The sequence below is a fragment of the Epinephelus moara genome, chromosome 12 (assembly GCF_006386435.1).
Source record: "Epinephelus moara isolate mb chromosome 12, YSFRI_EMoa_1.0, whole genome shotgun sequence".
NCBI classification, from domain to species: Eukaryota; Metazoa; Chordata; class Actinopteri; order Perciformes; family Serranidae; genus Epinephelus; species Epinephelus moara.
The window spans coordinates 39,682,843-39,709,826 of NC_065517.1; the positions used below are offsets into that span (position 1 = coordinate 39,682,843).

The 26,984-nt window shown below is 43.0% G+C and overlaps 3 protein-coding genes across 4 annotated transcripts in view; 1 reads left to right on the plus strand and 2 right to left on the minus strand.

The window, feature by feature from the left end:
• The window catches only part of lrfn5b (leucine rich repeat and fibronectin type III domain containing 5b), a 29,337-nt gene extending 20,923 nt beyond the window's left edge, over window positions 1–8,414 (minus strand). Inside the window, exons 1-2 of one of the 2 annotated variants that reach the window (XM_050058158.1) lie at window positions 8,398–8,414; window positions 5,486–5,584 (exon numbers count right to left, since the gene is read on the minus strand). The gene's annotated coding sequence lies outside the window, so the exon portion shown is untranslated. Of the gene's footprint in view, window positions 1–5,485; window positions 5,585–5,684; window positions 5,971–8,397 lie in introns of those variants that run through there. The other variant, XM_050058157.1, reaches the window with a different exon arrangement.
• The window catches only part of LOC126398660 (vascular endothelial growth factor A-like), a 193,839-nt gene that overhangs the window by 79,759 nt on the left and 87,096 nt on the right, over window positions 1–26,984 (minus strand). The window lies entirely within an intron of this gene.
• Window positions 6,098–25,152, plus strand: LOC126398653 (methylmalonate-semialdehyde dehydrogenase [acylating], mitochondrial-like). Its single transcript, XM_050058160.1, has 12 exons — window positions 6,098–6,314; window positions 6,591–6,635; window positions 9,090–9,164; window positions 9,600–9,761; window positions 13,874–13,952; window positions 17,270–17,572; window positions 17,860–17,981; window positions 20,009–20,198; window positions 21,236–21,417; window positions 21,713–21,892; window positions 23,897–23,995; window positions 24,112–25,152. Exons 1-12 carry the CDS (start codon window positions 6,279–6,281, stop codon window positions 24,214–24,216), a joined length of 1,578 nt encoding a protein of 525 aa, XP_049914117.1. The 5' UTR covers window positions 6,098–6,278; the 3' UTR covers window positions 24,217–25,152.

Consider the following 26,984-nt stretch of genomic DNA (forward strand, 5'->3'; position numbering starts at 1 on the left):
TTGTGAGCAGTTTCATAAAGGAACTATTTTCTTTCTACAAAACTACAACAGCCTGCCAAGTCATCATGCAAAACAAAGCACCACAGAGCTAGCTAACGTTACAGCTCAGCCGAGGAGGATACCATAAATGTTTAAGGCCCAGACACACCGAATCGACATCAAAGAACTAGTGGCGACGAAGGCTGACTGTTGTGTTGCCTCATGTTGCCTCTGACCCGGCCAAAAGGTTGCACTGAACATACCACAAAGACTACAGCTGAAAGCTAACTAGCATGTATGTTCTGTGCCTGTGTGAGAGGAATTAACCCTCCACTCCAGCAGGCAGCTGCAGTCTGTATTTATCATGTTGCGGTGTCTGCAGTGATGTGGGAGCTGCGCCGGACCGTCGTGGTGAAGAGGGAGCTGAGCTGGAAGATGAAGCTTTCAATTTACTGGTCCATCTACGTCCCAACCCTCACCTATGGTCATGAGCTCTGGGTGGTGATAGAAAGAATGAGGTCCCAGATACAAGCAGCTGAAATGAGTTTCCTCTGTGGGGTGTCTGGGCTCAGCCTTAGAGATAGGGGGAGGAGCTCGGAGTAGAGCTGCTGCTCCTTCGTGTCGAAAGGGGTCAGTTGAGGTGGTGTGGGTACCTGATCAGGATCCTCCTGGGTGCCTCCTGTTAGAGGTGTTCTGGGCACATCCCACTGGTAGGAGGCCCCAGGGCAGACCCAGAACACACTGGAGGGATTACATATCTCATCTGGTCTGGGAACACCTTGGGGTCCCCCAGGAGGAGGGGGAAAGCGTTGCTAAGGAGGGGGACGTCTGGGGTGCTTTGTTTGGACTGCTGCCCCCCCGGATAAGCGGACGAAAATGGATGGATAAAGGGAAACCAGAAGACCGACAGGACAGAGTCATAACACTAAATGGCCAGTTAGCACATTAACAAGAGAACCTGATGTTGAAAGAACAAAGGATATTTACCGTGCGCTAGTGAACAATAAAACAAACAATTACGAACTGTTTCTACTAAAGAGCTCAATGACTAAAAAAAATCTTATCTTATGTAGCAAGTTTTTTCAATCTCACGCCCTCTTGACCCGATTCAACATGCTGAATTGGATGAAAAAGAGCCAACAAGAGCCGATGAGGGCCAGCTAGGGCAACTAGGGCAATGCCAATGAAAAAGTCTGCTCTCCTTACAATTTCATAGACTTTTTCATTGGCATTCTCTTGTTTACGAAGCTATTATTGGCCTTCGTCCAGCATACTTATATGTGTATTCATTAGCAAAAAAATAGAAAATGGCTCTGCTCTCCGTTCACAAAACATGTTTTATAGTCTGTACTGAGGGTACTTACAGAGTTTGGTAAGCTGGAATATTCTGCAGAAAGATTTAAAGCTGCTCTTGTTGGTTCCTGTCGGCCGTTTAAAAACACTGTCGCAAGATTTTTGTACACAATCGTCTCTATGTCGATGTCATGGTGTGTCTTGGCTGGTCTTTCTGATCATGTGTATGCAGAAATGTAAAATAGAGCCATTTAATCTGTTTATCACACTGAATGTTTGTGCACAAACTCACTGATATCACATAAATGAGAAAGTGTTGCACTCATGTTGGCTACCTGCACAAACACCCAGCAGAGTAAGTGCTTTTTCCAGCAGCCACAACAACATCCCAGCATTTTGCTGGTGGGAAGTGTTAATGTCAAGGCCTGCGTGTGGCCTCCTGTGAGTGTCTCATCGGAGTCATCATGAGCTGACACTTGCTGATATGAAATGACACGGACATGTCTTAGTTTTCTGCTGAGCTCCTTTACTGTTGTGATTCATGCCTCTCTCACAGACACACATCACCCAGGAACCGTTGATAGGTGAGGCCATCCGCCCGTTCACCTGTCCGGCTCTTTTTTTCCAAGAAGGAGCCCATACTGTCCCGCAGTGGGTCGGCGATGCTGCGGCTCCACAGGGTCTCTGTGATCCCCAGCAGCTCACGCACGCGAGCAGAGATGACCTGCGGGGCGCACAGCGGGGTTGAGTCCTTTGATAAAGTGTGTGTTTACAGTATCTCTCACCTTCCTTTAATAAGGGAAGTCCCACTGAGAGTGAGAGTGTCTACTCTTTCAAGGAGATCACACCGAGATTGTGGCATCATGGGAAGAAAGGTGACGGGGTAACACTCCCCAAAAACAAACGCATCAAAGGACTCACAGGCTAATATTCTCCACTAAATAGAGCACAGACAATTCTTTACTGAGCCCATCTATCTCCAGGTATTTCATTATCACTTTACACTCACCAAGAGACGCCGCTTCTTTTTTTTTTTTTAAGCCTCTACAGTAAAGCAGAGCTGAATACATAAAGGCGCTTTTAGCCAATTTAGTCCTGACCTCTGGGAGAGATAAGAAAAACAGGCACTTTAACTGTAAACAGTATATATGTGATACAGCTGATCTGAGGTGTCTGCTGGCAGTGATGCTCGGTTATAACACGCAACTTTAATTGGATGTCACACCGTTCAAAGAAACAGTGTTAAAATGCCAAATGGGAAGTGCAACTGAGTTGGCACAGACTAGACACCAGTTTCCAGTGTTTATGGTCCACTTAGAGCTAACTGGAGAGATCTTTTATCACAATGGAAGAGGCAACTAAAAATGATTTCTACAGGTTAATCTTTCTGTTGTTTATGTTTTTTATTGGTCCATTACTTTAACCTGGGAATGGTCAAATTAAAGGTCCAGTGTGGAGGATTTAGTGGCATCTGGCAGTGAGGCTGCAGAACTGAGGTTTCTCCTGTGTAGCTCAGCTGGCCACCAATGGTGTTAGATGTTGGTATTTGGTTGAATTTAGGCTGTGATGTCAGATGTCCAAAATTCAATGTCAGGACAACCTCTAATGCCAACGGCAATCTAATAGAATAGAATAGTGACTTGTATTGTAAGTTTGTTAAGTATTGTTAAGTTAAGAAAATCCAACGTCTTCCAAACATCTCATGCTAACGTCATCTTGACGTAGAATAACAATATTAAGTCTGAAGGTCTGACGGACAAAAGCCAAAGTCTGTAAAACGTCATAATGATCGTCTGCACAATATGAAATTCTAACGTTATCAGGCATTTTTTTAAGATCATTTTTGGGCCTTTGTTTGGTGGGGTGGCATGCGGTGCGGTGGGGGTCCGTGGGTTGGAATCGAGCCTGTGGCCCCTGCAGTGAGGATACGGCCTTCCTTTGCAGAGGGGGTGCCTGCTCTACCAGGTGAGCTAGTGGGTGCCTCGTGTTATTAGACATTTAAAATATCGACAACTCAATTTTTATTGTAACCACAATTTAACGTCTGATTAACTTAAGACTCCAACGTCTTTCTGACGTCATTTTGATGTCTGGTGCCAGCTGGGATGGTGGCCAACGCAAAGGTGAATGGCCTTGCCTTGAGGTCTCTTTTACAGTGTAAGTCTATGGGAAAATGTCTTTTTGGGCCCCATTGCATCATGTGATGTACCTGGAAGCACAGTCGTATAATGAGACAGTGGGTCCCTGGGCCCAGACATGGAGACTTAATTTTAAGCCTCTTTTTGTTGTTTTGCATCTATTTGTGGTCACTTTGTGTCTCTTTGTGATTGCTTTGCTCCTTTCCATAGTTGTTGTGAGTCTCCTTGCAGCTATTTTTGCATCTCTTTGTGTCTCTCTGTGGTCATTTTGAGTCTCTTCCTGATTGTGCATGTCTCCTTGAGGAACATTTTGCAGGCACAGGCCCAGGGGCGCCCTGACACTTTGAGCCCCTGGGCCTGTGCCTGATAGGCCTGTTCAGTAATCCATACATGCCTAGAAGTTGTAATTTCACAGTTTGACCACTACAGAAATTTGCTTCAAAGCCTGGCCCACTTCCAGAGGGCCTGATCTAGAATCAGTGTTTGAATTGTGCGTTCTGAGTTACTGTAGAGCAACATCTATCTCTGTAGATGAGGACCCACTCTATATGTAGATATAAACAGCTCATTGTAAGGTAACAAAAACACAATGATTCTTATTTTAGGTGATTTTAAACTAATGAAAACATAGTTATGAATATTATACATCATTTCTGCCAACAGATGCTTCTAAATCCTACACGCTGGACCTATAAGCAAAAATATCCATGCCACACAGTGCTGATGTTTTGTCTTACACGATGGCCTGCAAATAGTTGATACTATTGCTTGATGAAGTAGGCTGCGTAAAGAAACAGTGTGTAAGATTTAGGGGAATAGTGGCATCTAGTGGTGAGGATTGCAGATTGCAACCAGCTGAAACGTCTCTCACTTAGAACGACTTAAGTGTTTATAGTTCAGGAGGTTTTTCGTGGGAGCTGAATTACCCATAGAGATCTCTTCCTTGCCAAAACAAATGAACTAGCTGATTAAAACTGGTATAAACACTGAATAAAGCCGTTTCATGTTACAAATCAGTGTTTCCCCGACACCGTTCGGCTTGTCACAGATGGGCCACAAGCCCAGCACCTGCTAATGTGTGCTCAGCTATTTCTCTGATAACTTGATTACCATGAGCTGAATTATCTGCCGATGTCTCTTCCTCTCTAAATCAAACAGAACCGGTGATTTAAACTGGTAAAAACAATGAATTCAGCAGTTTCACGTAGGGTTGCAGCAGTACACTGGTTTCAAAGGTAAATCGTAGTTTGAAAATTGTACATTTGCTTATCTATGATATTGGGGAAAAAAGCAACTGGACAGAGAATCTCACCTTTATTTTAGTTATTTTTAAAAGGGAGACTTTTTACACATACTTCCACTGACAAAATGGTGTCAAGTTTCAATTATAGTTGTAAAACTTCTGTTCAACCGACAATAACATCTCCGTTTTCATTCCTTTAAGGGTCATTCTGACTGTTTATAATAATATTTCTGTAATACCGTGAAACCACGATATTTTCTGAGACGTTTATCGTACTATACTGTTGCAACCCTAGTTTCACATTTAAATAATTAGTGTTTTTCTGACACTAATGGTCTTATCTAAAGCCTGTGGTTTGTGTGTTCTGGTCTACTCTACAAACACGGCGTTGCAACATGGTGACCTCCCTGGACAAGGACCCGCTCTATATGTAGATATCGACGGCTCATTCTAAGGTAAAGAAAACACAATTCTTTTTTTTTCTTCAGGTGATTATACACTAAAGAAAACATTATATTATAGTCTATTTCTATTCATCCCCTTAAAGCTTACACGCTGAACCTTTAAATGATCAATCGCTTATCAAAATTTGAACCAGCAAAGACAAACTCATCCAGTCGCTTCAGCACCAGATGATAACAGCACACACACAGAGTACAGTAGTTTTCACAGTGCCATCATTATTTTTGTGCCACTCAGCCTGTTGAAAACTGCCTTGAACATTGTGTGAGCCTCCAGCTTTGATATGTAAACAAGCCTCCGTAATGACATCAATCTCCTCTGAAGGTTACAGTAAAATAACTCCACTTTCTCTGCCTCTTCTCTACAATACCTTCATGTCTTTAAAATCGGTGACTCCAAGTCTTGGCAAGTAGATGCAATTTACATAAATGAGCTTTCTTCCGGTGATGAAGTTCTCGGTGAAACATGCCTGCGACAGAAACGTATAATGAGGTTAGTTTGGAGCTTTGAAGGCTGAAATATTCAGGCACGTATACTGTAACAGCCAGTGCTGTCTCGGGTTAACCCACTTTGTACTGTGGAAATCCTAAAGACTCGATCCATCCTGCAACATCATGACAACTCCACTGCAGGAACTCCATGTTGCCTGTGAGCAAGTTGCCATGGAAACTGTTGCCTGCCACTATGTGTTGATACGTAATTCATTTAAACATAAAAGCGACTTTTTCCGGTCATAAAAGTATATTAAACAGTTGTAAAGCGATATTTTTGACGCTCAAATTCTCGAAAAAGGTTTTTAACGGCTCAATCAAGCAACAGAAATTATTTTACTTTGTGTTTACAGATACAGCCAATCAGCTTCTCCTAATTTAGGGCGGTTGGTGAATCCCGCGCAGTGATTGGCTGTTAAATCGGGGGCGTCCCGCCCACATCGAACGGAAACAGCGAATGCAGCCACGCGCAGCTTCAACAGATCTACAAATCAAGTTCGCCGCTTTGCTTCGTTAACATCGTTTTGTAGATCGTTTTAAAGCGCAGCAGAGCCTCCCCCTGTCTCCGTGCTCCCCACATCACAGCTAGCTAAACTTCTCTTTGCTCCCTGTGTCTTTTGGGTCGGTTGAAGGGCTCCGGAGCAGAAACACACACACACCAGACACTCCACAATGGCAGCAATTCTCCGGTCCCTTTTAAACAAGAAGGTAAAACTCACTCACGCTCATGTTTTGCGCAACATTTGGTTGATATTTGACGCTCATTCAACTCCAAAATAGCTAACAACCTGCTAGCTAGCAAAGTCGTTGCCTAACACACACGCTGCACACCCCTTCTTCTTTGCAAACATGTAATATTTATGTGCCATTTAAGCCGGGTAGGTTTTATTTGCATCATGTGAACAATGCAGTCAGGTAGTGCAGCACTTTGGACAATGAGTTTGACGTGAATTAAAGTTGACTGTGGTGTTGTAATTCTTGCAGGCGCCCCTCCAGCTGGGTCGCATGTGTTACTCCTCCTCTTCAGTGGTAAGAGCCCCCACTCACCTGCTTTTATAACTCAGCAGTGAATGACTGTTATGTATTCAGCTTGAGAGGTGTCTGTGCTTCTGTCAACCTGATGCATTATGCAGTTAACTTAATATTGATTAATATCTTCATTGTTAGGCACACATGACCAGGGGCGTCTCAGCAGGGGGACAAGTGGGACTGATTACCCAGGGCCCCAATGGGAGAGGGATCTGCAAAAAGCCTAGAATGAAAAGTTTGGTTTTCTTTGCAAATTCTATCTCTGAGTAATTAGGTGTCATAACTAGATAACTGGCCAAATAAACCAGTTTGACCTTTGTGTTATGAAAAAATATTTGAAGCTCTCTGAGGCCCCTCCCGTCCCCTAAAGGTACAAGATGGTCCCGTCCACCCCTGCAAAAAGATTTGTCCCCAAACGCAGCTAATGCCCAGTTCAGACCAAAGATTTACAACAAGACGAGTTGAAATATGCAACTACCTGCAACACGCCGTTCTGCAACGTTCTAAAACCTGCTGGTTCACACCAATGCATCTAGATGAGATGGTGAATCATCTGTCTGTACTTCTGTTCTGAGTTGCAGCTTTTCAGGTTTATTTTGTGGCTGAACATAATTTGTAGCTTCTTAAAATATGAATGAGGATAGTGATAGTGAGATACTGGCTACAGCTGCATTTGTAGTAGTGATGAAGTGGTGAAAAACAGACACAAAACTAGAATCAGATGGACTGTATTCATAATAAATATGCCATAATAATATAAATAATGAGCGACAATTGACCAGTGGGGGCTTAAGTACATACAGTGAGCAGCAGCAGCGACTCACCATCCGACACCTGCACACTGTGAGGACGGAAACGGAGGGCTCGGCAGGGACAGAGCACCTGCTGCACCAAGGGAACACACTGTCTGTTGCATTGTGACTTGACCAGCGGACTTTACACCAAGCCAGTTGGCTGTTGAAACAGGTGACGTGCTTTACGTTCTAAAACCAGCCTCCAGCAATTTGACCAGCTGAGCTTCAGGTGACACCATCAGCCGACTTGAGTCGAGCTCAGACGGCCGGTTCACACCGCTGCAACTTTTCTCTGCAATGTTCTAAAATGGTTTCGTCTTGTCATGGGTCTTTGGTCTGAACTGGGCTTTACGCTGCTGGAGCACCAACATACACTGTCATGCCCTTCCTTGTGTAAAGGAGATTTGGGTTCCAAAAGAAAGAAAGTAAAGGGAAAAAATGCAAACTGACTTTGTTAAAAAAAATATCATAAGGTAAGGGAGACATGGATCAGGAGAGAAAGTGTGGCAGCAATGAATGCAGTGCAGAGTGGCAGCAATTAGCTAGCCAGTGGGATACATATTTTGAGACTCACATGTAGGGCTGCAACGATTAATCGACTAATCGATGACTAATCGACTATTAAAATAATCGGTAACTATTTTAGTAATCGACTAATCGGTTTGAGTCATTTTTCATAGAAAAGTACTATAAAAGTACCCCAAAATACTCTTATTGCAGCTTCTTATGTTGAAATATTGACAGCTTTACACACTCTCCCATGACGGTGAACTAAAACCCTTTGGTGTGAGTATGAAACAACACATTAGATGACATAATTTTGAGGTTTGGGAGAAACAGACCGACATGTTTCAACATTTTAACACATTTTTCGATAAAACGATTAGTCGACTAATCGAAGAAATAATCGACAGATTAATCGACAATGAAAATAATCGTTAGTTGCAGCCCTACTCACATGCACCAACCTGCATCCACAGCCGGACCGTTTTCCACGGGAATGTCAAAGGTCTGGACGCGACTTGTCTTTCAAAATTAGCTATATGGTGTGCCTCACAATACTGGTTAATCAAGCAAGTTAACTTTGCATTTTTTCTGTTCACCTCATTATAGCAGGACCTGTTGGACTTGTTGGTTACAGGCTGGAAGCTTAGTGGTGGTGACGCTGAAGTCATTTGATCCTAGTGTTGTTTGCTTATAGCCTAACGTTAGCTTTTAATCTCTGGCGATTTCATTTACGCCTTAAAAATCATAAAAAGTGGGGTTCGATTGTGACGATATCGCTGAACAAAACATGCAAGTGTCATAAACTTTTGTTTGCCACAGAGCAATGATCCAAAATAATCCTGTTCTTTGCTCTTGTATTTCTTTTGTACATTAATTGTGAGACAAAAGTGTAACAGCACACTCGAAAATAAGCGTTTTGATAGTATGCATACTCGTTATTTGAGTGCACTTCATTCCAGTGTACACACTATATAAACCTTCTTAGAATTAGAGTATAAATCTACAGGAAGTAAAGAGATATTAAACATGTGCTTTAGGAACTCTCTGTGTATGTTGTGATGACGGATTTACACTGCAGTGTGTCCTTAATGAACTTAGTAATGATGTAACCAGACAGGAGGGGATTTAACCATATGCTTCTCTGATCCTCTAGCCCACCACCAAGCTGTTCATTGATGGCAAGTTCGTTGAGTCCAACAGCTCTGAATGGCTCGACATCCACAACCCTGTAAGTATTCATAGATGAACTATATACATCCTGCGAGGAGGCTATGGTAACAAGATCTCTACTTAAAGCCAGCTGCAAATAACCAGCGCAGTTCTGTCGTAGTACCTGAACATTAGGGAGAGGAAATAAGTCTTGATTTGTTCAGTTTCTAAGAAATCAAAGCCCCGTCATGTTTTATATCCTCCGAAAGTCTTTCCCTGCTGTAGTTTAGCTTGTCAAGTATGAGTCTCTAATAAGGCAGTGATGGATGATTACAGCATGCAGAAACAGCCGTCTGCTTTCATCACATAAAATATCAAACTTGTAAAGGATAGACAACAAACATGTGGTTGTTAATATCGATGGATTAATGTGAATGCCGTAATACAGAGTAATGGCTTCCCCTGCTCTCAGTCAACTCGTCTGTACCGACTGTCTCCTGCTCCTCCTCCTCAGGCCACTAATGAGGTGGTGGGACGCGTTCCCAAAGCTACCCAGGAGGAGATGCTGGCAGCTGTGGACTCCTGCTCCAGAGCCTATCAGTCCTGGTCCGAGACCTCCATCCTCAGCAGGCAGCAGATCTTCCTGCGCTACCAGCAGCTCATCAAGGATAACATTGTAAGGGAATCTGTCTCTTGCTCATTTGAGTCTGTCGGAGACAATGATTGGTTGATTGTTTCATCTTTCACTCATGTGTTGACATTTTCAGCACCTGTTGTGCTCATTTTCAGGTTTATATTTGTGTTTTAGGTTTCTACGAGAATATGTTTACATGCTTTAATGATCGAAAAACACTCTGTTTTCCTCATAATGTCTGTTGGAGCACCTGTATTCACCCTTTGCCCGATAGATTCTATTTTAGGCGATGGTACGTTCACATTACAGGGCTTAATGCTCAATTGTTCCCCAGTTCTGACTGTTCACATTCATGTTTGAAGTGACCCATATCTGACATCGGTGTGAACATATCTCTTCCCTGAATGGCCTCACATTCATCCAACACTGTCATGCACCTGCACATTGGAACAAATACATAACATTTGTGAGACAATGGCATTTGTGAAAAACTAAATGAAACAGTGGTGCAAGCGTTCATCTCCCAAATGATTTGCTGCAGAGGTCAGATGACAGTTTGTCATAAGTTGAGGATGAGGGTAAGAAGAAAAAGGAACACAAATGCCATATTATCTGTTAGCAGCTATTGCTGGTAGTTCTGTGGAGGGAGAGGTGTGGGTGAGTAATGAGTGGGTGGTCCACGATGTGAAGGCTTGCCCGGAGGGACAGTGCCTCCAAAAACTTCAAGATGTCCAGGGCAACATATTAGCCCCGTTTCCACCGAGCGGTATGTTACGGTTCACCATTTCCACAGTGAAAAGTTGTGGATGGTACCAACAGAAGCGTTCCTTAGCGTCCCCATGTTTGGTCCCCCCTCTGTTGGGGTACCTAGCACACAGATCTGGTACTAAAAGGTGGAGCTGTGAACACTGCAGTCTGATTGGTCAGTAGAGGACGGTCACTCTGCTCAGGGCTGAGTTGTGTCTGGTTTTGAGGCTCATGTAACCACTGTTCATACTGTGGAGAGCTTTATTAGTAAACTCGTACTCGTACTTTTCATACTTGTCCTCCGCTTGTCCGGGTCGCGGGGGCAGCAGCCTCATCAAAGAAGCCCAGACAGTCCTCTCCCCAGCCACTTCCGTCAGCTCTTCCGAGGGAACCCCGAGGCGTTCCCAGGCCAGCCGGGTGATGTAATCCCTCCAGCGTGTCCTGGGGCGGCCCCGAGGTCTCCTCCCGGTTGGACATGCCCGAAACACCTCCCAAGGGAGGCATCCGGAAGGCATCCTTACCAGATGCCCGAACCACCTCAACGGGCTCCTCTCGATGTGGAGGAGCAGCGGCTCTACTCCGAGTCCCTCCCGGATGTCCGAGCTCCTCACCCTATCTCTAAGGCTGAGCCCAGCCACCCTGCGGAGGAAACTCATTTCGGCCGCTTGTACCCGCGATCTCGTTCTTTCAGTCACTACCCAGAGCTAGTAGATAGTAAACTGTAACTATAAAATGAAAGGATGTTTTGCTGCCTCTCACAGCAGCTGGACTCTGAGAAAAAATAACTTCATTCACTGGGCCGACTGCCGGCAACTTTTAAGGTGGAACATTAACTTGTGATGTTATTTAATGCATGAGTTGATGACGTGAATCCATCAGCACACCTTAAATTTAAATATGACAACTTTGACCATCACTTTAGTTTTTATATGACATACGCTTTTAGTAATGAGTGGATCTTCAAGCGTTTATATATTAATTTCATCCAGGTTATGTGAACTGCATATATTCTAATCCTCACTTGGACGAAAAAAAAAGTGTTGTGGAGCGTTGTTCCTGTGGGCTACAGCAACACTAAACCCCTGAGCTTGCCTGAGAAGGACTAAATGCACAAAGCTGCTATTTTTAAATATCCCATGGAGAGAGACTCTCACTGCAGCCTGTTCTATTTTGTTCCGAAAATGTCGGCGTGCAGTAGGGTTGGGTCGGTTCTCGGTAATAACAGTTCGGTTCTGTACTCCGTCTTGGACCGGGTTTTTTTTTTTTTTTTTTTTTTGAGACCGACCGGACCGCACACTCGGGCGGAACGTATGTGGAGTGGATGCCGCGGAGGTCCGCCTGGTAAAAGTGGACGTCCGCAAGCCCTGTGCGCGCAAAGCACGACTGCGCGGACTCCGCTCCGCGCACCAGTGTCACACAAAAGACTGTTCGGCATGTATTTTTCACATCGCGGGGATTTTTCATGGACATTTTTACACGGAGTTCGCTCCGCTTATAGTACGCCCGAGTCTGTGGGCACCTGTGTTTGCCTCTTCGCCAAGCGCACAGCGAGCAGGAGAGAGAGGGGGGTGGGGCGGGGACTGAGCTAGGGGGTGCGGGTGCGCATGCGCCGAGGCCTCTACTGTAGCCTGGAGTTTGTTTAATAGTGACGGGGAGTCGATAATGGCGGACAATTTAGTCTCGATGAAATCAAAGAATGCGCCACTATGGCAACACTTTGGCTTTGAGCCAGACGAAGGAGGCAACCCTTGTTTGCACTGATTGAGTAAGCTGCAAAATTTATTTGTAAGGAATAAAAGAAACAACTTGTTACTGTCACTCTGTTGTCCTAAGGTCGTTTTTTATTTTAAATGAGTCAATTGCGCCCCAAGTGGCGAAAATCCAGTATTACCGACTTGATGCGGTTTTTTTTACAAAAAACGGACCCTTTTTTTTTTTTTTCCTCATACCGACCCAACCCTAGCGTGCAGCCTCGTTCTGTGGACGATAAACCCGGTGCAGACTTCCATCTGTGTCACCGTTGATGAGGGTCTAGGTACCATGTCTGAAGGGTTACTGTTGGTTCCACAGGTACCATACCGAAAGTGTTTGGTGGAAACGGTGCTTCTGTCAGTGCCTCATGATGACACCGTCACTGCATGTAGGCAGTCTGGTCCTGTCAGAAAGCGTGCGATGGTAGAGGTCTGTTGGCTGGCTCCTGGGACGACCTGCTGCTGCAATGGTACAGCTACAGCAGCCTTTTGTAATTTCACTGTACCGCTCTGACACTGCATGTTGAGTGAATGCAGTGAAGTATGAGACAGAAACAACATGGCAGTATGGGGAAAAACACATGAATTCTGATATGCCTGTTCTTACAGTGGTCACATGGCCAGTGATCAGATCTGTATTGAATTTAGGACCACGTATGAAAGTGTCCCTGATCTGATCGATCTGTGTCACATGAAAGCAAGAAAAAAACTTGGCTTTGGGCCACATTTGCTTGTGATGTGAACGTAGCCTCAGCGCCTGTCTCTCAGCCCAGTCTGCTTTGATTGCTCAGCATTTTCTGGACTGTGTCTCTGCACTGTTGTTACAGCTGGGGAATGACTGTAACAGAGTGTAGCTGCTTTTTCTACTGAGAAAAATCACCAGTAAAAGCTTCTAACCACAACTGGACATGTTCCAGCAGGAATCTGATCCAAAACTGGGGAGAAGTAAAAAACACCTACATGTTTACCTGATATTAGCATGTAGCATTGTGCGCACGTTATGTAACCATTTAAAGTTGACCAGATGACCATATAAAGAATTTCATGATCTGGTGCAGCTGGTCTCAAACACATTGGAAACCGAGTATTCAGAACAGTGTGAAGCCAGAGGTTTTCGCTCACAGGGATTACTTTTACGTCCGTTCACCTATCATTTGAAACTTTTGCCACATTTAATATGAACCTCCGACATTATCATTTTATATTTATGACAGAAAATCAAGGAAAACACCATAGGTCTCCTTTAAGATCACAACATGGCAAGAAAGAAAGGAAAGGGTGTCTACAGGTCCTTAAAAGTCTGAAATTAAATTATCTTAAGGCCTTAAAGTCTTAAATTGTCTTAAATTTAGATTTGATTGACAGACCAAAGAACTGCCATTATAAATTGCATTTATGACAGAGATGAGATTTTGTTTTCTTTTTACATTTAACACATCAAACTTAAACTCGCCAAATTATTGTCATTTTTCCTTGCTGTTCATTTTGAACTGACATCAGAGTGTTAATCTTGAAAGAGTGCTTACAAATGTGTGTCACAAATGCATATAAGGTGGTATTAAAAAGGTCTTAAAGTCCTAAATTCAACGTGGTTATATCTGTAGACACGCTGATGTGTTAAATTAATTGTTGCGCTGTATTTCTGTAACATTTCAGAAAGAGCTGGCGAAGTTGATCACCTTGGAGCAAGGCAAAACCCTCGCTGATGCAGAGGGAGACGTATTTAGAGGACTTCGTAAGTAAAGACATAGACTTCCCAGCGTGCTATTGGGTTTTGATATCCTGATTAGATGAGAGTGCTGGTAAATGTATAGTGCAGATCAAATTCCCCTGTTGAAACTGTTGTCTATAGTATCTGTGTCTCCTGATGAAAAGTCTGTATCTTTGGCATCCCTTTATACCATCGCCTGGATGAAAGTTTGATACTAAGTGGCTGCAGGGTGTCAATTATTTGCGTGTAAGCAGACACTTCCTGCAAAAGCGACGTTCACTTTTAAATTAATAATGCAGCAAGGGTTGTGTTTTGTCTATATTGACATATAGGAGCTTAAACTTTTCAAGAGGCTCTCACAGCGTCCAATTATAAAACAAGGGTTAGGGAAACAGTATCCCCGCAGCATCACATCCTGATGTTAAAGTGTGACTACCTAGTTTGTTTTTATGCAAAGCGTTCTGCAGGCTCTGCTGTTAGTCGCATGCTATAAAAAGAAAATTATGCAGTTCCCTCATTGAGGTGCACTTGTTCACTTCGGCAGACTTGCATCGACAAGAATCCTGTTGAGAAATTAAAAGAGCAATGCACACTTGCAAATAAAGGGAGATATATTTTGGTTATTACAAGACGGCGCTGCCAAAGTATTTCTTGTACTTGGTTCAGCTCCCAGTTCTGGGACGCCCGATTTATTCTGGCACACTAACTTTAAAGTTATCAGCTGAAAGACAGGCTCCATTTGCAGGTGTGCTGCCAGCGTTCCAGATTTCCTACAGTACTGGGACCAATAGTGCTTGAAGTTTTCACAAGTTCCATTACAGTTCACTCACAGGGAAAAGAAATCAATTAACAGGTTTTATTCTTAAAGGGACAGTACACCAAACTCACAAACACACATTTTTCCTCTTACCTGCAGTGTTGTATATCAAACTAGATTGTTTTGGTGTGAGTTGCAGAGTGTTGGAGATATCAGCCGTAGAGATGTCTGCCTTCTCTCCAATTTAATGGAACTAGATGACACTCAGCTTGTGGTGCTCAAAAAATACATTGACCTGGTTACTCAAGATGATCCACAGACCTTGTTGTGAGCAGTTTCATGTAGGAACTATTTTCTTTCTACTGAACTAAACCCACCAGCTGTGTCATTGCACAGAATGAAGCGTGCATCTACTGCCAGCTCACCTAGTTTCACTGAGCTACCTGATGTTACAGCTCAGTCAAGGTGTTCGCCATTAATGTTTACATCTTGCACGTAAGGCCCAAACACACTAGAAGCACCAGTAGATGCTCGTATGGCGCACTGCAGGCTCCACAATTAAAATCCCAACATCAAAGAAGCAGCAGTGTTTCAGGGAAGGGTTGCTATTTAGAAGTAGGCAGGAAGGAAGCTTTACAGATACCCCCTATTCATTTTCTAGCCCATACATTTCTGTTAGTGTTACATAAGGCAGGAGAACAACTGTAGGGTGTGTGCTGCTGCTCTGGTCAGTTGGTCAGCAGTAGAAGACTAGTATAGCCAGTGAGAACCAGCTACCTCTTTATCTTTTATGTATTCCTCCATATGGGTCACTGTCACGTAAAGCACAGCTAATCACAGCTCTGTATCATGTTAATTAATTGCTGTTGTAAGGCTTATGCCACAAGTTAACTTTGACACGGCGAGGGTCTGTTAAGCTCGCAAATCCACCAAGGGTCAAAGCTTCTATTGCTCTCATTTTTAGTATCTTCCATGTGACAACACAGAGGTTGAGATCAACAGTAGTATAGCTGTGGGCAGTGGTAGGTGTTTCTGTTGAGCATTGCAGATTTACAGTTGTGTAACTGTTCATGAAGTTTTGAGCTATGCTAATAGACTAACATTTCCACCTCTCTGTGTTTCCGTCTCTCCTCTCCGCCTCACTGACTGTTGTTGCTGGGTCCTCATTTGGCGCTCCCAAATCAAAATAAGGTCTGAGTAGAAGCATCAAAGCAGTTTGATGCGCCTTTTAAAACAAAACACGTGCTTTCAGTGCACTTGGGCCTTCACAAGCACACGCCTCTCATCTATGAGCCTGGTCTAACTCTGAAGTCTTCGAAATCTGGCTCTTGTGCAGTGACTTGTAATGTCATAAACTAACCAAAAAAAGGCTTCCTTTAACTAGGGATGCACCGAAATGAAAATTTGTGGCCGAAGCCGAATAATATTAAACGCTTGGCCGAATACCGAGTACCGAATACCGAATATCGTTGTTTAGTTTTTCATTAGTTTTTGCAGATGAATCCCCTCCAGATTAGTGTTGTCACGGTACCAATATTGGGACCCACTGTACGATACCAGTGAAAGTATCATGGTTCTGAGTAGTATCACGATACCACAGCAAAAATGAGGCAGATGTGCCTTTTGTCATTTATGAAAAGATAAATCACTTTTCTATAATACATCAATGATATTTCAATGGAATAATTTACTTATTGACTTATTCATACTTCAAAAACAGCATCAATAAGTGATTAACATAGGGGGGATCAAAATAAAATAAATAAATAAAATAAGAATCAACCAGCCACCCTCCTCCCCTGACAAGTAAAGAACAGTCCCTAAAGTGCGGTGAGGTTTGTGGACCGTGAACGGCTCGTTTCTCCTCTGACACATCACGTACTGTCTGTGTTCGGCTGGCTCAGCTGTTCAGGTACTTCTGGGCAGTCCACACGCCAAGAAGAGGATATTATGGGAGCCGACTTCTCCGTCGCCGGTAAGCCGCAGTGTTGTACTGATGTAGTGCGTTTATTTTGAAAGAGACTGTATGTAAACGTCAAATTTCCGGAGAAAAAGGAAGGCAGATCTTGACATGCTGTCCCAGAACATCAACAACCAACACACCCAGGGTACCTTGCACGTCATATGTGGACGTGGAAAGTCCATGATCAAACGTCAGTATGTGACGAGGTCGGAGTGAGAATGTGCTGCACCTGAGTAGATGCACGCTTCCTTCTGTGTGGTGAAACAGTCGGCGGCTGTAGTTCGGTAGAAAGAAAATAGTTCCTACAAGAAACTGCTCACAACAAATTTGTGGATTATCTTGAGTAACCAGGTCATGATTTCTGGAAAGAGACATTGCTGTTGAGTTTTTTTTAAAGCATTGAAGATTATGTGCTTTTGGGTTTTGGGGTGAACTGTCCCTTTAAGTAAGAGGCTGAAGTACAAAGTGCATAATGCATTGTAATGTTGACATTGAATTATCTCCTCTTAAATAACTAATATTCCTATTACAATTTTCAGAGGAGCATCCATTAGCTCATTATGTATCTCAGATCTGTTTATCCCTTATTGGTTAACTTCATCCTCGTCTTCACTCCGACAGAGGTTGTTGAGCACGCCTGCAGCATTACATCCCTCATGCTCGGGGAGACATTACCCTCCATCACCAGGGACATGGACACTTACACCTACCGCCTGCCCATCGGCGTGTGTGCCGGCATCGCCCCTTTTAACTTCCCCGCCATGATTCCTTTGTGGATGTTCCCCATCGGCATGGTGTGTGGCAACACCTACCTGATGAAGCCCTCTGAACGGGTCCCAGGGTGCACCATGCTCCTGGCCAAACTGCTCCAGGACTCCGGAGCACCAGATGGTACACTCAACATCATCCACGGCCAGCATGCAGGTGAGCGTGTGTTTCCATTCAGACACACAATCTGTGCGTGTACTAACCATTGGGGGAAGGTCCAAGGATGATTCAAACACTAATCATACACCCCCTGGCAATATGGAGATAGGAGAATTTCCATATTATGTGCAGCTTATTATATCTGTAAAGTAATTCACGAGTGTTTGAGGAGAGAGGATTTGAATCTCTGTGTTCGAGGCCTCTCTGCTCTTATTTTGTGCCGTAGGGCCGCAGCACAGATTAGGAGGAGAGGATTAACAGTATCGGTTTGTATCTTTGTTTAGCGGTGAACTTCATCTGTGACCACCCCGCCATCAAAGCCATCAGCTTTGTGGGCTCCAACTCGGCTGGAGAGTACATCTACGAGCGGGGGTCCAAGAACGGCAAGAGAGTGCAGTCCAACATGGTACGCCACGACTCACAGTGTGACTCATTTTAAAGCTGGGGTAGGCAGTTTAATGGGAAGGGGGACAAAACTACATCCTCCTCCTGCAGCTCTACCCGCTCTGTCCTACACCCCTCCCATCAGACGACCACAGGCATGTGCATGTGCTTTATATAGTAACCCATTGTTTCACATATGTTGAATTATGTAATCCAAATTTATTGCACAGCTCTCTGTGTTTATCAGACCTCGATGAGATGAGAATAAGCTAGTTACCTTCGCCTCGCTCCCTGCTGCTATGGACTGTGTCGCCTGGGGGAGGGCTGGCAGTGGCCCCATGGCCCGACCTTTGGTGGGCCAGCAGCAGCGCGGGTATAACCTGTGTAATGGCATCAGTAGAATCAGGGAGTTGGACCGGTCCAGTCTCCCAGCACTGCTGCTGCTGACCAGGGGGGCCGTCTCTTGGGCTGCTGCCTGTTCTCCTCCTGGTGAGGTGGTCTGTAGCAGCTGATAGTGAGGCAGAGGACACACTGAGTTTTTGCTGTTACTCTGAAATCTGTGACCTGTCATATTCTGTGACCCAGAACCAGACTCCCTTTAAAATCATAGTGTTTTGTGAGTTGCTGAGTGGTTAGGGTGAAGATTAAGGGGCTGCACGCATGCTGCGTCTTTAATCGCCTGGAAAACACAAGGTCGGGCACTGGGTGCTACTCTTGTGCCTTCTCTGTGCCAACTTTCAAGGGCGTGAAGGCAGGTTGCGTCTGAGGTTACTAAGCGACGATAACCAGCACCATATTGTAGCCTACTCACCAGAAATCAGAGTGCAGAGCTGATCTTCTTCCAACGTTTGTTTTGTAAATGTGTATTGAGGCAAAAATATTGTCCGTTGGACAGATGTAAAGCTCTGGCAGCTCCAAACTAAAACGATTAACGTCTTCATATTTATCACAGACTGATATTTATGAAGAAGGAAAAGATATCTGTTGGCTGTGATTGGTTATTAGTCGTCACATGACATGCAGTGCTCCAAAAGTTGAACACAGTTTATCAAAGGGCGCAGCTGTCGGGCCCTAAAATATAGGCGCACGGGAACGCCTGTGTGCCGCAACAGCGTTGCTCTGGTGTTTGTGCGCACCTGCCGGGTGTCCACATTGTAAACAATGAATTTGAGGGCACATTAACGCGGCATGTGTACGACCCCTTAGGAAATGGGTCATAGAATTTGGTGTAACGGTTGCCAATATTTTAATACCTGCTTTCATTGCAGGTTTGTTGGTAGGGTTGCAACAATATGGGATTTTCATGGTACGATAACTGTATCAAAAAGTATCACAGCATATGATATTACACAGTTCTTATTATTATCAGTTACGGTCACTCTAAACGAATGAAAACAGAAAGGTTTTTAGTCGAACAAACTCTTGATTATGATTGAAATTTGAAACCATTTCTTGAATGGAAGTTTGTGTAAAAAGTTTGTGAGACAGTTGAAAAGGAAAAGATTGCCTTCTTTCAATACCGTAGATAAGCAAATATATAAGGTGTGAGAACTGTCAATTTCCATACCAAGATGCAGTGTCACGGTGTACCTTTGCAATCCTAATCGCTGCCCATAGAATCAGGCTTTCACTGAAGAGACGTGCATCTGCAATTGTAGAACAGCCAATAGGACCGCACTCTGTGAAATGACCTGTGATTGGCCAAATCTCCTGTCACAGGTTTGATTTTCTAAAGCCTGAAAACAGAGCCAAGAGGAGGTTCAGAAGTCTAGTTTTCTCTCAGACACCTGAATTACAATCTGCTCAAAGGGCATTATGGGATTTCAGCCTAAATGTACTGCTCTTATCAGAGACTATCAGTCTCATCAGGCTCAAGTTGTTGTTTTCCATGATAACCCTCACATTAAACAGCATTCCTGTTGTCACCGCATAGAGCAAAATATTCTGTTACCAAGACAACAGCTCCGTGCTTATCTGTCAATCACTGATGTGTCTAATGTATGTAATTAGCACTGTGCTGCCTCTGATGTCCTACATTTTCCACTATAGGGTGCCAAGAACCACGGTGTGGTGATGCCTGATGCCAACAAAGAGAACACCATTAACCAGCTGGTGGGCGCCGCCTTCGGAGCAGCTGGTCAGCGCTGTATGGCTCTATCCACCGCTATCTTTGTGGGGGAGTCTCGCGAATGGCTCCCAGAGCTGGTGGAGCGCTCCAAGTCACTGCGCGTCAACGCAGGTAACTTCATCTGTAACTATGTATAGACAAAGAAAATTGTCTTGTCAAAAACATTTTGAATAGTTTCGGTTCTTACTGGGAACCCATTGGAAGCGAGATGTCCAGTCCACACTGACTCGGGCTTTAGCCAAGTGCAGACCAAAGATTTGCAACAAGACAAAACCATGTTAGAACATTGCAGAGAAAAGTTGCAGCGGTGTGAACCTGCCACTCTCATCTCGACTCAAGCAGTCTGATGGTGACATCTGCCGCTCAGCTGGTCTCGTTGCCACTGGCTGGTTTTAGAACGTAGCTCTCGTCACCTGTGTTAGCAGCCAATAGGCATCTGCTGGCCTAATCGGAATATATATTGCTATAGTGACGTTCCACCATCTCGTCTAGTCACTTTGGTGTGAACTCACAGGTTTTCAGAACCTTGTAGACCGACATATTGCAAATAGTTGCAAGTTTCAACTCCTCTCCTTGTGAAGTTTTGGTCTGAATTGGGCTCAAGTCTCAGCCGTCTGTCAGCAGCAGCTCCTTGGGAGCTGAGTGGACAGTGGCTGGCTAACCTGCCTTCATCAAGCTGAAGGACTGCAGACATTTAAAGAGCCGAAATAGTTTTCATGTCGGCTACATGGGAAGAAATCAACCGAACTTTTTATCTATTGATTCATTCGTTTTATTTCCCCTCCTGCTGTAGCAAATGAGAGGAACCTGCTCCTAGTTTAAGAGGCAAGCTCACAGACAGACTGGGATCCTTAATCAGGCAATGTGGGTACATACAATAAGTTCAACACATATAAAGCAGGATATTTGTGTGATTTAAACTGACGTCTATTCAGATTACGCTTCACTAAACACATCAAAAATAGACTTGAAGCATAAAAAATGCAGGGGGTTTAGTGTGAAGCTGTTCTCTGAGACGCAGGAGTGACAGATATGAAAAAAACACTTCTAAAAAAACACTTTCTTGTGCATTTTCATATAAACTATTGCAGCATGACACTGCCCTATTTTATAAGGGAACATGTTATATGAATGTTTGTATCCTGAAGGTGATCAGCCCGGGGCAGATGTGGGTCCCCTGATCTCCCCTGAGGCCAAGGCCAGGGTGGAGTTTTTGATCCAGAGCGGGGTGGATGAGGGCGCCAAGCTGCTGCTGGACGGGAGAAAGGTCAACGTCAAAGGATATGAAAATGGAAACTTTGTTGGACCCACCATCCTCAGCGGTGTTTCGGTGAGATTTGGCACAGGGAGCAACATGGCCGCCAGTTACTCAAAAGTCTGATGTGATCAAATACATGGTCCCAGTGTGACATTTATCAAGTTTTAGAGAAAATGAAATAATATTGAGTTTGCCTTTTTGTAACAGGAGCTATAAGATTTCAGTGTTAAATGCATTCTAAAGCTTCCCAGTCTTCTCCATGTGTTGACACGACATCATGATAATAATGCCTTGTGTAGTTTTCGTCGTAGGTGATTTTTATTGCTGGTGGAAACTCTGGCGTGATCACTCTGCTGTTGTGTTCCAGCCGGCCATGAAGTGCTACAGAGAAGAGATCTTTGGACCGGTGCTCGTCGTCCTGGAGGCCGAGAGTCTTGACGAAGCCATTTCTTTAATCAACAATAACCCCTATGGCAACGGCACCGCCATCTTCACCACCAATGGAGCCACAGCGCGTAAATACACACACGAGGTGGACGTCGGCCAGGTGAGAGACACTTTCATCCGGGCTGAATAACAAGACACCGGAGATTGTTAGTCAGTTTGAAAACCATACACTGAAGAGTCCAACAGCTTCTTCTGTCAGGGATTAAAACACAGAGCACCTTTTGGTGTTATTTTGGTCCACAGTGAGTCACCTGTGTGAGACTTTGATGAGTAAACAGTTTTGTGTGGGAGGTGTTTTGTTTCAGAAACAAGAAACAGACAGAGAGTTCATGTGAAGTGTGAATATTTATTGGAGCAACGACGGTTCAAAGGAACAGAGCTGTAAAGTATTCATGAAAGGGAAACAGATTTCTGATTTCTCTCTTGTATTTTTTCCAGTTCATCTTGTAAATCTAAGTTCCACACTAATGATTTTGTGCCATTAAAGGAGATGTTCACAATGTTTTAATTCCATTATTAAAACGTTGCCCATATGTATATTGAGATGGTTTTTACTTGCTCTAATCATTCCTCTCCATCTTTTCCATTGAAGTTATGTCAGGAAGGGATTTTTTTCTTCCGGCCAGTACGAATAAGAGGAATTATTATCACAAGTACATTTGTTTCAGTGTCCATGTGATGTTTTAAGACGGGTTTGAATAAAATGGTAACCTAGTTTTTGATCAATTCTTGTTCACAAAAAAGGAGACATTGCCTTTTTTCCCAATATTAGCTTTCATCACAATCAGCACATGGTCAGTCTGACACTGTGCCAGATATCATATGTGATAATTGAATCTTGGTCCAGTGGAATCTTTGTACAGTTTTAAATGTATAATAACATTTCTCATGCAGAAGCATGAGAAAACGAGTAACTATATGTCAGTGTCTCCCTCACATTTTTGTGACGGCATATGTAGGGCCAGTGTAGGTTTAAAAAAAAAAAATTGATAAAATGCAGAGCTGGGTGAGGGGGGCAATACTCTGGAAAAAAACCTCTGAATTTCTGGAATTATAAAATCTCTGAGATTGTGAAGTCGTGAATTTGCAAGAAAAAAACTAAGAATTCTCTGGATGTGGACTTTGTCGCTCTTTGTACTAAGCAGGGGTGATGGGTGGTGCAAAAAATTATTATTATTNGTAGGGCCAGTGTAGGTTTAAAAAAAAAAAATTGATAAAATGCAGAGCTGGGTGAGGGGGGCAATACTCTGGAAAAAAACCTCTGAATTTCTGAAATTATAAAGTCTCTGAGATTGTGAAGTCGTGAATTTGCAAGAAAAAAAACTAAGAATTCTCTGGATGTGGACTTTGTCGCTCCTTGTACTAAGCAGGGGTGATGGGTGGTGCAAAAAATTATTATTATTATTATTATTGTTGACGACCCATTCCTCATGCCTCAACCTAAAAAATTTGGAATTTTTTTTTGCTATCACCCCTGACTAAGTCACATAACTTTCTGGCAGAAAGCCCTCGAGGCACTTTTCTCCTAAATTTGTGACTAAAATCCCAGAGTTTGAGTTTTTGTCTTGACTTAACTTTAGAGAAAAAGTTTTTTCTCGGAAAGTTGTGACTTTTTTTTCCCCTTTATTTCACAAATGTAAGACTTTACAATCTCAAAATATTTGAGTTTTTTCTCGTAAATTTGCAAGCTTTTTTTTCTTGTAAGCATACCACTCTTATCTCAGAGAATATATTTTTTTTCCTGTGACAGACACACCGCCCAGCTCTGCATTTATTTAAACTTACATTGGCTCTAAGACATTGTCATGCATTTATTCTGTAGTATTATGTGTAGAGATGTAAATACGTTATAGACCTTTTAGAACTTGACAAAACAAACATTGTAAATGGATCCCTTTGTACTGTGCTTCCTGTTGGAGAGTTTGTTAATGCAGTAGCTGACAAGAAGTAAACAGGGACCAGAACTGTTGCCCTGGCAACAGAACAGCAATGAAAAGGCCTACAGTGATGTCACACCTTTGAAACAAACTGTTTTCTCTCAGCCAAATGACACTGACAGCAGGTATGTTTAATTTCTCATCAATGTGTGTGTGCTTTTGTGCAGATTGGTGTGAACGTGCCCATCCCTGTGCCCCTCCCCATGTTCTCTTTCACTGGCTCCAGAGGCTCGTTCAGAGGAGATACCAACTTCTATGGCAAGCAGGTAAATAATAGAAGCAGTTTGTCGCGTGATGGATCATAAAAATCCTCTGCATCAGAATAAACAAAACGTTCACATGCACTCTGTAGCTGACACAGCAGTTGTCTCTTCACCACCAGGGCATCCAGTTCTACACTCAGATCAAGACTGTGACGTCACAGTGGAAGGCCGAAGATGCCACCCTGACGAGCCCGGCTGTTACCATGCCAACCATGGGACGCTAAACTGACAGCACATCCTCCACGTTATCCTTCAGTGACCTCTCATATGCCTTAAGAAGGAGCCCGAGGAGGGGATTGGAGAAAAAGGTTACATGTCCTTTTCTGAGAAATATTCACACTGGGGATGTTTAGTTGGTGATCGTTTAAACTTTGACCGTCCTGGACTCGTCGCTGCACAAACACACAAATGCAAAAAAAACACATTTCACTTGAAGACAGTGGAGATAAGCTGGACGGATGCAACGACTGGTGCTGTTGTATTTTGTACGTGTTTTCTCCTGTTCATGTCCTAAAGTACGATTTACTTACTGTCAGTCCTTTGTCATGATCCGTTATGTTCTCTGGTGTTTCATTTCCTAAAACCTACAGTAGATATCAGAAGGATCAGGGATTCTGTCTCTACAGCAGTGACCGCTAATGTCTTCCATCATCGTCCTCTGTGGTTCTGTAGCTCGTTCTGTTTATCAGAGCATTGTGTAGATACTTGTAAAGTAGATATAAATGGAACAAATGCCACAGTAGAAGAAGAGCACACTCTTTCTCTGCTACTCCGTTAAAAGTGAAATAACACTTGTCCCTCTAAATGTGCTGTGTATCCCTCTGTCTACTGTCCAGTGTTGGGACAAAGGTGTTCTCTGTGTGGGGTATAGTGTCACCATTTTGTACTGTATTGTCGGAGTGATAATTTTATCTGGTCACAAATGGTATAAAAGCTAAATTACAGTGTTTTACATAATATGGACCTCACGTGATATTTTCTATAAAGCGTTACGATGAAACAACGTGCTAGATATATTTTCATCCAAAGTATTTGTGCTGTTACGAACTTTGTCCTCTTGACCTCTCCTTAGTTCTTGTGGCTGAAGATGAAGAGATGACAACAAGGGCGTTTGAGTGTGTGGTTCACAGTTTGAATAAAGACACTGTAGTTTGAGTAAACTGTGTTGAAATGGTTCCCTGGTTCGGTTTTATGTGTTATTCAAAGTGTTGGGGAAGCTACTTAAAAACTTTGCGAGGCACCAATAAGTTCACACTGGAAGAAGTTGAACTATAGTGAAGCTACACAAGGGAGGAATTTAGTCTGGTTAACTAAAGCTGCTTAGAATAAACAGCAAGGCTACTTGTGTTTAATTGAGGTCAGAGAGGGTTCAATTACAGTAGTGAGGCAATGGTAAAATAAAAATAATTAATTTCCTGTTATGGCTCAAAAAAAAAAGAAGAAGTAATTTAACTACTTCAATCATTATGCAAATGGTTGACCTACCAGCAAGCTACTGCAACATACAGTTAAACTACTAGTTTAATTACTTTAACACTTCAATTCAAAGCCCAGTCTCTGTTACTAGCCTGGTCTGGCTACACATTCTGGCAAATAAAGGCCTGTCTCAATCAGAAGCCTGGTCTGGTTGCCAAGCAGTTCTTTGGGTGTGTACAACCGGGTTGTTGGCTGCCTCAAATTAATGAATCCAAGTTCTGCGTCTTGTTTTAACAGGATAAAGTGGTGTTGTGTCGGCATGCTGGGTGTCACAACACACTCACTCTCTGATGCTCTCTGTCGGCGCTAGATCAAATGAATGATTCATAATTGATATATTATCTGAAGCCAGATTTTTTATAGAAGTAATATTCATACTGGTTTAAATAAACAATTTGATTGTATTTACCATCTTTGCTGATTAACAGTTTTGTGTGAAAGGAATTAAAGGCCCGTTGATTTCAGGGATTTAAGCAAATAATAGCCGGGCTATTAAGTGAAGTTTTACAGTACACATAGTTCACTGCTCCCCAAAACTGCCTCTTTTTTTTTTTTTTTCCTTTCAAACCTGTCTGCATTAGTCTTCGTAGCTTAGCGCCACAAAAGGGTGTAAGCTTTTTATGAAGATTGATGCACTGTTAATCTTGCAGTCAAGTATTTTATACCCATACCCCCAAAACTGCTTCTAAAATAGCATGCAACAACACCTCTGAACAATGGCTAATAAAGAGCAATGATCAATACTAATTTGGGAGGTTCATTTATAGGAGAGAAGCAATGGTACAATAAAAATAAGAAAATAATTTCCTTTTCTGGCCTAAAATTCAATAGTTAACCACCAAAAAGTGGAGCAAACAGTAAACACATACATTCACAGTTTCACATGTACATAAATAAAAAGATAAACACTAGATAGAGAAAAGTGAAATGCAGATAGCAACAAAAATGAAATGAAATAATGATAATATGATAAGTACACACACACACGCCTGCATTTCATAGATACGTTGGTAGCTGACATACAGTACCTTCTACAAAAAAATAAATGGCTGCCAGAAAATTTTAAATTTTCAGGTGGTACCCCTAATAGTATATCTAATTTTTTTCCCAGATGGATGTGACGCATAAGCTCTCTAATCCAAATAAAGTAATTTAACTGTTTGGATCACTATGCAAATATTTAGTTGAACGACCACTGATTGTTCATTACACATGAAGCTAATATGTTTGTATGCTGCAGCAAAATAAGGCTCAGATAATATAAGAAATAATCTTTAATGAGTCCCACAGATTTAAAGCAGCTGGTTGATGTGTGAACTTGAGTCATTCTGGTCCACAGCCTATGGCAAGCTGTTATAACATTTAATAGCCAGACTGGATATTCATTACTGATATCTGCAACATAATTTTGCCTAGTCAAAACTCTTATTCAAGATATCTGTAATTCAGTTTTGACTAGTAAGATTCAAACTACTTTTGCCATTCATGTGTATGGGGTTTGTCATTATAGATATCT

Bases quoted from the DNA above. Each gene is read 5' to 3' on its own strand.
- LOC126398653 (XM_050058160.1), top strand. From the start codon at position 6,279: ATGGCAGCAATTCTCCGGTCCCTTTTAAACAAGAAG. The intron at 6,315-6,590 runs GTAAAACTCACT...TAATTCTTGCAG, and splicing joins GGTCCCTTTTAAACAAGAAG to GCGCCCCTCCAGCTGGGTCG. The intron at 17,982-20,008 runs GTACGCCACGAC...TTTCCACTATAG, and splicing joins AGAGAGTGCAGTCCAACATG to GGTGCCAAGAACCACGGTGT.